This window comes from Podarcis pityusensis (genome assembly GCF_964106645.2).
Source record: "Podarcis pityusensis genome assembly, chromosome: 8".
Taxonomy (NCBI): domain Eukaryota; kingdom Metazoa; phylum Chordata; class Lepidosauria; order Squamata; family Lacertidae; genus Podarcis; species Podarcis pityusensis.
The window spans coordinates 18,776,634-18,786,643 of record NC_138033.1 but is presented as its reverse complement, the minus strand read 5'-3'; the positions used below and the strand labels follow the sequence as shown (position 1 = coordinate 18,786,643).

At 44.7% G+C, this 10,010-nt stretch overlaps 1 protein-coding gene across 2 annotated transcripts in view; it reads right to left on the bottom strand.

Moving 5' to 3' along the window:
- Positions 1-55: 55 nt before the first annotated feature.
- The window catches only part of APLP1 (amyloid beta precursor like protein 1), a 51,193-nt gene continuing 41,238 nt past the window's right edge, over positions 56-10,010 (bottom strand). For both annotated transcript variants that reach the window (XM_081018803.1, XM_081018804.1), the window contains 2 exons: positions 2,427-2,570; positions 56-425 (listed from right to left, as the gene is read on the bottom strand). In XM_081018803.1, the coding sequence (XP_080874929.1) occupies positions 327-425; positions 2,427-2,570 (243 nt within the window). In that variant the 3' untranslated portion in view covers positions 56-326. The remainder of the gene's footprint in view (positions 426-2,426; positions 2,571-10,010) is intronic.

Below are 10,010 nucleotides of genomic sequence, written 5' to 3'. Positions count from 1 at the left end.
GATGGAGAGGAGGAGAGAGAGATGGGAAACTGCAAGTGGCAGGCCAGTGTTGAGAGCTATAAGGCTCAGAAAGATGCATGTGTGTGAGCACTCGCGCATGTGTGAGGAGGAATATGGCCAATGGAAGAACAAAAATGAGGTGGGGGAGGGCAGAGGGAGGGGGCGCGGCTCAGCCAGGGTACAGAAAGAGGGGCTCAGTGTGGAAGTGCTCGTGGAACCTCCCCCTCTCCCCACTGAAGATACCACCCCCCTCCCCCCACATGGCACGCCCACCTCCCCCAGTGACACCACGTCCCCCGCCTCCCCTCTCCCCAGCACTGAGGAGCTCAGTTCATCTCTTCGAAGAATTTGTAGGTGGGGTTCTCGTAGCCGTGGTTTTGCATCTTGTTCAGCTGCCGCTCCTCGGGGCTAACCATGGGATCCACCTGCCATGTGCAAAAGGGGGCGAGGAAAGAGAGAGACAGAGAGGAAGGCATTAAACAAAGTTAGGGGATCACCAAGAGTCCACCAGCAAAGGACCCGAGGGCAGTTTCTACAGTACAGGTTGAAAAACTGGTTCCCCAAAAGGCAATCCCTTTCCCCAGAGTTCAAGGGGGGGGGGAGGAGTCTGTTGGGATTCTCAGTCAGTGCTCTTACCAAACTACAAATCCCAGGATTCTTTGGGAGGGGAAAGCTATGACCCCCCCCCAAAAAAAAGCTTATACAGTGGTACCTTGGGTTAAATACGCTTCAGGTTACATACGCTTCAGGTTACAGACTCCGCTAACCCAGAAATATTACCTCGGGTTAAGAACTTTGCTTCAGGATGAGAACAGAAATCGTGCAGCGGCAGCATGGCAGGAGCAGGAGGCCCCATTAGCTAAAGTGGTGCTTCAGGTTAAGAACAGTTTCAGGTTAAGAACGGACCTCCGGAACGAATTAAGTACGTAACCAGAGGTACCACTGTACAAAACTGTAGTGGGCGGCTTTACCTGTCACAAGATTCCTACATGGAAAAATACTATATTTATTTCCCTACAGGAATGCAATTATGTTCATACTTGGCGTCTGCTTCATTGCCATATTTGGGTTCAAGAGTTTCCCCCCCTCAGGTCGTTTTGGCAGGAAACTCTGCTTTTGTTCCCCCTGCTTTTCTATGAAATGTGTGGCTTGATTCCCTAGTAAGAGCCATCCAGTGCCATTTGCTCTGGAATGGCTTTCCTAGTGGTGGACAGACTCTTTCCTCTGGGCTGAGGTTTATTCTCTTGGTTTATTCAGGCTGAGGGTTGGATTAGATTAGAGATGGGCAGACTTGGCCCACTCACCTCAAATTGGCTGGAAAATAAAACTGAACACACACACACACACACACACACACACACACACACACACACACAGAGTTAATGTTTGCTTTCCAAGCCATTCTAAGGCTTAGAAAAATATCCCTTCCTGGGCAGCTTTGCCTGGTGCCCAAAACATCCTCCCCCAAGACTCCTAAACCCACTTCCTCTCCTTTCCCTTTACTTAACCACCTGGAGAAGAGAGGTCCTTCCCTCCCCAACCTCTTCTCCACCGTCCTGGTTCAGTGTGCCAGGGAGTTGTGGAAGCCCTTGGGGTCTACTAGTAGCCAAGGGCTACTGCAATGACAATTGGCCTTAGGAAAGCTACACACATCAAGGGTCACTGAACCTCTCTGTGTCAAGAGTGATGGGGGAATCACAAAGGAAAGGGACAGGCCTTCCTTCTCCCCACATGCCATTGCCCCCCATCACTTCTCCCAGACTGGCATGATAAACTAACTGAGGGTCAAGGGAGTGTGCAGCATGAGGGCATAAGTGCTTCAGAGGTGAGAAAGAGCCTTTTACATATTTATGCTCAGCAGTGACCCTTTGCATGTGGGCTGCAATACCACTGAGTGAGTGCAGTTTGTGTGTGAATGGTTGGTTGGTTGATTGATTGATGGAGATAACGGTTACAGTGGTTGTGCAAATGGAGTGTGTGTGAGTGTGGGACTAGGCGAGTGGTTGTATGAATAGGGTGTTTTATGTTGGCTGGGATTCTACATTATGCTGCTTTGTAATGCTCTCTGACTTTTTTATATTGCTTTTAGGGATATGGATACTGTGTTTTAGATGTACATCATTTGACATTGTTTTTATTGGACTTTTGTGTTTGTGTGTGTGTGTGTGTGTGTCTGTCTGTCTGTCTGTCTATCATATAAACCACTTTGAGCTCTCCAGGTACTAAGTGCTCTACAAATGGAAAGAAAAGAATAACAATAATAATTATGTATTATTATTATTATTATTATTATTATTATCATCATCATCATTATTATTATTATTCAGGGTCTTTTATGAGCTTGAACGCCAAGAACCTAGCTAGCATCCTTCTCCAGTCATGCATCCAGCCACCCTAGGGGAAAAGACAGTCCTTTCCAACAGTACCTCAACAATGCCATGGCTGATGGTCCCGTAGGGCTTCCGGCGAACCATCAGGAGGCTGATGATGATCACCATGGCAACAGCAACTGCCACCACAAGGAGGCCAATCAGGGCACCCCTGTTGATGGTTACCAAGGTGTCCGGCTCCTGTGGAAGAAGAGATCCAATGAGATCATAAGCAAGGTGAGTTTCACTTCATTTCTTCCAAAGCTGATTGCTCACAATACAAAAGGAGGGAAGTCTTGTTCCACAACACTGAGGAGGGGTGAGATGAAAATAGTTCCTAAACATGGGACCTTTTCTTTCAAAACCAGCATTCTAGTGGCTCGGGAGTGTATAAATGCATTATAAAAATGCATTTATTTATTTTTACAAAAAGATTAAGGGGAGTTGAGAAAATGTCGCACACCTCATCAGTATCGTAGGAAGGCTTCTGATGATGCAATCACCATCCCACGTGACCCTCAAACAACCAACAACACATCTTTGTTGGTTGGGAAAATCTTTGACATCCTCTCCCCCAGTGACAAAATTCTGGAGGGGAAACAAATGTTGAGTGGTGGGGGATACAACCTCTCTATAACAGAAGATGTCTAGATCCCATGAAAGAAATAAAGAAAACAGCTGTGTGTTTATTGCTATAGTATGAAATTGTCCAGACATGGCCCACATTGCCTTCTGGCTGATCTAGTAAAAAAAAAAAGAAAATAAAAAGGTAATCTGTAGCTGGAAGTGGCAATAAAGTGATGCACATGGGAGATGTTATATAAAAACATTTCTGTTTGGGATAAAGACCAAGTCGGTTTGAATTGCTCTGCTGTTAATCTGATAGCTATACTCTGGCAGCCTTTTGGGACATCTTTGGGAGAAAGGGCCAAAAAGTAAACCCTACACAAATCCCAAGTGGAGTCCCTAAGATGGTTGGGTGGCGCCTTGTACGCCTCCTTCCAGCAACTCCTGGTGCCAAATGTATTGCTCTGCTTTCCTTTGGACCACATCAGGAAGGCAGAGAGGGCGCTCTTGTTGTCTGGGCAGCCCAGGACCTCCATACACACTGCCCAGGCTTGCACCCCGGGAGGTCACTTTGGTAAAAACAATGCAGGAGGCACCAGTTGTAAGCTACCGGTCTCTGCAGCCACAGCAGGCGCTGTGATCCTCCAGCGGTTCAACTTCACCCTTGGAGACACACTCCATTGTCTTGTGAGACAGAAAGGTGTCAACAAGAACTCTGGGTGCATCCAGACATCGCAATAGAACATGGTTGGTCATAATCGGAATGAGCTATCGCCACCCGACCCCCCCGACCCCTCTCATCTCCCCCCCTCCACCTCTTTCCCCCTTTTCTTCCTAATGTCTCAACAAATGAAACTGATTTGTAAAAAATGTTACATGGGGAAAAAAATAAGAGAGAGAGACATTGCACATACTTTTGTAAATCAAGAAAACCTTTAATAAAAATACATTAAAAAATAATAATAATCGGAATGAGCTGTGGTGAGCCTTTGGTGAAACTATGATGAGAAGTTGGGAAGCTCTTACTTAAATAAATAACCACAGTTTGCCATTTCACTTGAACCCAACAAACTGAAGTTCAATTAATTTTTAACAGCAGTTAATCTTAACTACGCTTTGTTTTAAACAAGCCAACTTCCAAACATAGGTTACAGAGCTAGCTTGTTTCAACACGCTGTTAAGGTTAACCACAGTTTAGATTTCGGACATAATGCTAAACCGTGGTTAATCCAAAATGGATGTGGAAGCTTCCAGCTATGAAACTCCTTGCAACTATGTCGGAGGAGGAGAGGGAAGGAGGGAGCATGCAAGACGAAGGCACGCCATAACTTGTTCCTGTCATGATAAATAACAGTTTACGACGTCCGAATGCAGCCTTTAAATGCTTAGCACCAGGAAAGTTAAACATCTTCCTCCCATATGAGCTCATTAAGATCTTCTGGAGAGCACCTCCTTTGAATCTTGCCAACATGCAAACTGTTTGCTAGGACATAAGAGAGAGCCTTCTTGGTAACTGCGCCCAGCCTTCCTCTTCTGAGGAAGACTGCCTTGACTCTTCCCTAATGACACTCCAATGGCCCACCAAGACCCTGTTCACTCTCTTGGGCAAGCCGCCCTGCTGATGTTATAAACTCTATTTTTTATTTTTTAGTTTTCATGTGCTATCTGCTGGTTTTATGTTGTGTATTACAGTACTTATTTAACGCCTCTCGTAAGCTGCCTTAAGCTGGAAAATGGAAAAAGCTGGATAGAACTGCTATGGGTTCAGCAAGCCTATCCTCCACCACCACCCAGGTAGCTTTTCTTCTTCTCAATTTGCATAACATCCCACTGGTTGCAGAATTTGGCCCTCTATGTGGCCCTCTCTGTAGGCCACATTCTTTCTCCAAGACGTTAGCCTCACTAGCAACGTTCTGTACCCTTGAGTGCCTTTGCCTGGCTGGAACATGCCCTTTTAATTTACACATGTATATACTTCTGCAGCCCAGTTCAAGTATGAAGAAATGACTGCTTTATTTATGGTGGGCCCTACTACCACACCAATAGAGGACCTGAATTCCTGCACTAAAAAGTATCACTTCCTGACGCTACTCTAATATTTCTTCTCAATTTCCTGGAAGTTCACAGGTTCTTGACAACTTTTTTTCAAAAAATAATTTTAATTCCCAACTTAAATGCTTTTGCATACCTAGGCAGACCCCCGTATGTAGAAATCAACACCTTATATTTTGGGTAGTTCTGTTTCACTTCTAAGATGACATTAAGCTCAGCTGGTTGAGGGTTTATTATAGGGAGCAATAATATAGGCACAATCATCAGAGAACTAGTGTTGGTTGCTCCTCACTTCTAAGATTATTATTGTTGTACAATTATAAGATTATTGTAACCATCAGTGCAGATTTCCTTGTGTTTCCTTTCAGCTAGATCTGCCATTTTTTGAGCACGTACGTCAGCAAATGATTTGGAGTGCTCCAATATCTTCTTTAGGAGCGACCTGTTGTGTTTTCATTGGATGTAACAGAACTCGCACACCATTCTCTTGAAATTGAAGCACCTTGTGTTCCTAGACGCTCAGCTTTGAAGCAGACACTCCAGAGAAGTGTCTCCCGAGAAGCGGACACGGAGCAATGGATCCAAACTACAAGAAAGAAGATTCCACCTAAACATTAGGAAGAACTTCCTGACAGTAAGAGCTGTTCGGCAGTGGAATTTGCTGCCAAGGAGTGTGGTGGAGTCTCCTTCTTTGGAGGTCTTTAAGCAGAGGCTTGACAACCATATGTCAGGAGTGCTCTGATGGTGTTTCCTGCTTGGCTGGGGGTTGGACTCAATGGCCCTTGTGGTCTCTTCCAACTCTATGATTCTATGATTCTATACTACAAACCCTGAAAAGCTATGGTTTTCCCAGTAGTGATGTATGGAAGTAAGAGCTGGACCATACAGAAGGCTGATCGCCAAAGAATTGATGCTTTTGAATTATGGTGCTGGAGGAGACTCTTGAGAGTCCCATGGACTGCAAGAAGATCAAACCTATCCATTCTTAAGGAAATCAGCCCTGAGTGCTCACTGGAAGGACAGATCGTGAAGCTGAGGCTCCAATACTTTGGCCACCTCATGAGAAGAGAAGACTCCCTGGAAAAGACCCTGATGTTGGGAAAGATGGAGGGCACAAGGAGAAGGGGACGACAGAGGACGAGATGGTTGGACAGTGTTCTTGAAGATGGCAGCATGGGTTTGACCAAACTGTGGGAAGCAGTGGAAGACAGGAGTGCCTGGCGTGCTCTGGTCCATGGGGTCATGAAGAGTCGGACATGACTAAACGACTAAACAACAACAACAAACCCTGATGGGGTGTCTCTAGGATCCTGGAGCGAGGGACCCTGCTACAGAAATACTAATGGGCCTTTGACCTCCCCAACCCCAGAGCACTACGCCACTCGTGGCAAATGTCAGTTTTCTGTCATGAAATGCGTAGAAAGGCACCGATCACGATGAAGCCAATGGCAAGCCACTTACTGCCTTGGTTCTGACCTGTTAAAAAGTGAGAGTAGGGGCTTTGTTCACAGAGCTGTTGTGCGGATAAAGACTGGGATGGAATTTGCACTCACAAAAGGCATTACTTACTAAGAAGAAAAGGATTAGGTAAAGATTACATCAACTGTTGCAAAGTTCCACAGCGCTCAGAGTAAGCTTTTGATCCCAGCAGCATTCATCAGGCATTCAGAGCAGAAATAAAATGGGATTTGTTCTCCTGCCCAAGGCCATTTTCGCAAATGATTCTTAAGTCAATGTTTCCAGTTCCTGCATCTGTAATTCAGATGTAAAAGCTACATGGGGCTGGAATGAACACTTTTTCAGTTTGCAAAATGGTGCTTCTACTTTCTATGCCATTTTGCCATATGAAGAAGGTGGGTTATTTCTATTTCTATTTCTATTTCTATTTCTATTTCTATTTCTATTTCTATTATTATTAAAAAAGAACAGACAAAAACTCAACTTTAGCATCCCTTGTCAAGGCACCTTAACTGATTGCCATCACCTGGTTTGGCAGAAAACAAAGGACGTCTGTGGCCATGCCAACTGGATGACATTTCCCAGTTTTGCCCTTACTGGAAAGCTAACACTTCCATCTCCAATTGCTCCCCTAAGAAAACTCCTTTAAGGCCCACAAACAAAAGAAATGTAGCAGAAGTGACCTTTCCTTCAAGCGCAATTTGAAAAAATCTATAAACCAGGAAGCAAAAAGTGACACAAAGCAGAGGGTGACCTCAGTCACAGAACACAAAACAAAACACCCAACTCCCTTAGGATAAAGTTCTCTTTGGTTTGGGATTCTGCAGAGAAGCAAACCGGATCACCCTGCTTCCCACAGAGTAATCTGATGCCAGTGATCCTTTTGGAAAAGAGCTGAACTAACAACCAGCCACAACAGAGAAAGCAGAGGCCAAGGTGTAGCTGGAGGTTTATATTACAACAGATGTACACGGGGCAGAGAGTCAACTGACTCGAACGGGGATTTGGAATTCGGCATATAACCAAGAGCATCGTAAAGACGTTAAAAGACAAAATGTGCACAAGGTTTCGATGAGCCAATAGCACTTACAATCACAGAGTCAGAAAGGACCTCAAAAGATCCTCTAGTCTAACCCTCCACCAATGTAGGAAAGTCACTTGTACAGCATCCCTAATAGGTGGCCATCCTTGCCCATCAATCCCTCCTTTTCATCCCTGATGAGAATACTTGCTTAAGGAACCCTGTGTATGCTCTGAAGCCTTTATTTCCTCATGTGTCGCAGGTCTAAAGCCCTGACTCAAAGACAGACCCCGAGCCCCCTCATAAACGGCGAGCAATTATTAAAAGTTCTTTGGGCGTAGCAGTGTCGCAGGGGGTGTTTAAGCTTTAGTCTGTTTAAAATGGATGGTTCCATTGACTTCTACGGCACAAAATCAAGCGGCTGCATATAGGCAAGACCACGGATATGGGGCATGTTTCTGCCTCTTCTCAACTTCAGAATCATCAGTGCCTGGAGTGATCTTATTGAACACAGTCTTCCAGACTGCAGCCCATTCCGCCAGCCTGCATCAATGGGTGAGATACGAAGCAAGGCTCGTTCCATCAGCTGGCCATTATAAGAACTGCTATTTGAAATTTGGTGCCTGAGTTATTCCTCTTCCCTCCTTGTCCCTTTCTCCTTGTGTGTCATGTTTGTCAGTAATAATAATAATAATAATAATAATAATAATAATAATACTCCACCTATCTGACTGGGTTTGCCCAGCCACTCTGGGTGGCTTACAGCACATATAAAAACATAATAAAACATCAAACATTAAAAACCTCCAGATACAGGGCTGCCTTCAGATGTCTTCTAAAAGTTTTTCAGTTTGCAAAATGGTGCTCTTTTTTATGTCCTTGACATCTGAAGGGAGGCCGTTCCACAGGGAGGGTGCCACTACCAAGAAGGCCCTCTGTAAGATAGTATGCCTGCAGGTAGGGACTGTCTTGTTTCAAGTGATTGCCTGAAAGCCACTCTGGGCTGAAGAGCAGGACACAATTGCTTTAAAGAAATAAAATTCTCCCCTGTGGGGGACACTGTCATTTGGCTTGTTTTCACTAATCATATTTAAGATTAACCACAGTCTGCTCTGGGTTCAGACAACACGCTAATACTGCAGTTAATCTAGAACAGAAGCAAAAGCTTCTGAATTTCTCCTCATGGCCACACCAAGGGGAAGGGACTCTTCTCAGCTCACCCTCAAATTGCTAAGCTATGGTTTAGTGCTTTGCCTGAAATCAGTTCATGAAGAAGAAGAAGAAGAAGAAGAAGAAGAAGAAGAAGAAGAAGAAGAAGAATAGTAGTTTGGATTTGATATCCCGCTTTATCACTCCCCTTCAGGAGTCTCAAAGCGGCTAACATTCTCCTTTCCCTTCCTCCCCCACAACAAACACTCTGTAAGGTGAGTGAGGCTGAGAGACTTCAGAGAAGTCTGACTAGCCCAAGGTCACCCAGCAGCTGCATGTGGAGGAGCGGAGACGCGAACCCGGTTCCCCAGATTACGAGTCTATCGCTCTTAACCACTACACCACACTGGCTCTCCCAGCCTGCTCCCATTCTGTACCTCCCTGCTTTGGATTCTACGGCTTGAACAGAATGCGGCAAAGACAGAAGCCAGAGAATGGCTTTTGTACGCAGGACGACGACGACAACAACAACAACATCAAAGGAGATACTCGGAGAAGCGCTTCAAGCCGCAACAAGCTAGGAAACGAATATTGGCTAGAAGGAGCAGACACAATTTCTGTATCCCAAAAAGTTGGACCAAACAAATAAGGTCATTCCGTGTACATACACATTTGTACAGAAAGAAAGAAAAATATATGAATGGCCGCCGCACAAAAGAGGGGTAGGGGTGGGGTGGGAAAGAAATTTGATTGTTTGCTTTTAAAGTCAAACCCACCACATTTTCTGAAACAATATTCAGACTGAAACACACCCATCTCTTGAAATTCACACTTCCCCAAATTTGCAACGTAGCAGTCTAGCCAAGTAATGCTAATATATGCATGAAATGAAATCTATGCCACCCTTAAATTAAGTTCTTTATGTTTCTGCAGTAGTTTGCAATTTCTTTCTTTTTTTTGTAAAAAAAACAAAAACTTTTAAAAATCTGCCAGCATTTTAGTGCAAATTTCTAACAAATTTTGGGATGCAGATTTGCCTGCTATATAGAATCATAGAATCATAGAGTTGGAAGAGACCACAAGGGCCATCGAGTCCAACCCCCTGCCAAGCAGGAAACACCATCAGAGCACTCCTGACATATGGTTGTCAAGCCTCTGCTTAAAGACCTCCAAAGAAGGAGACTCCACCACACTCCTTGGCAGCAAATTCCACTGTCAAACAGCTCTTACTGTCAGGAAGTTCTTCCTAATGTTTAGGTGGAATCTTCTTTCTTGTAGTTTGGATCCATTGCTCCGTGTCCGCTTCTCTGGAGCAGCAGAAAACAACCTTTCTCCCTCCTCTATGTGACATCCTTTTATATATTTGAACATGGCTATCATATCACCCCTTAACC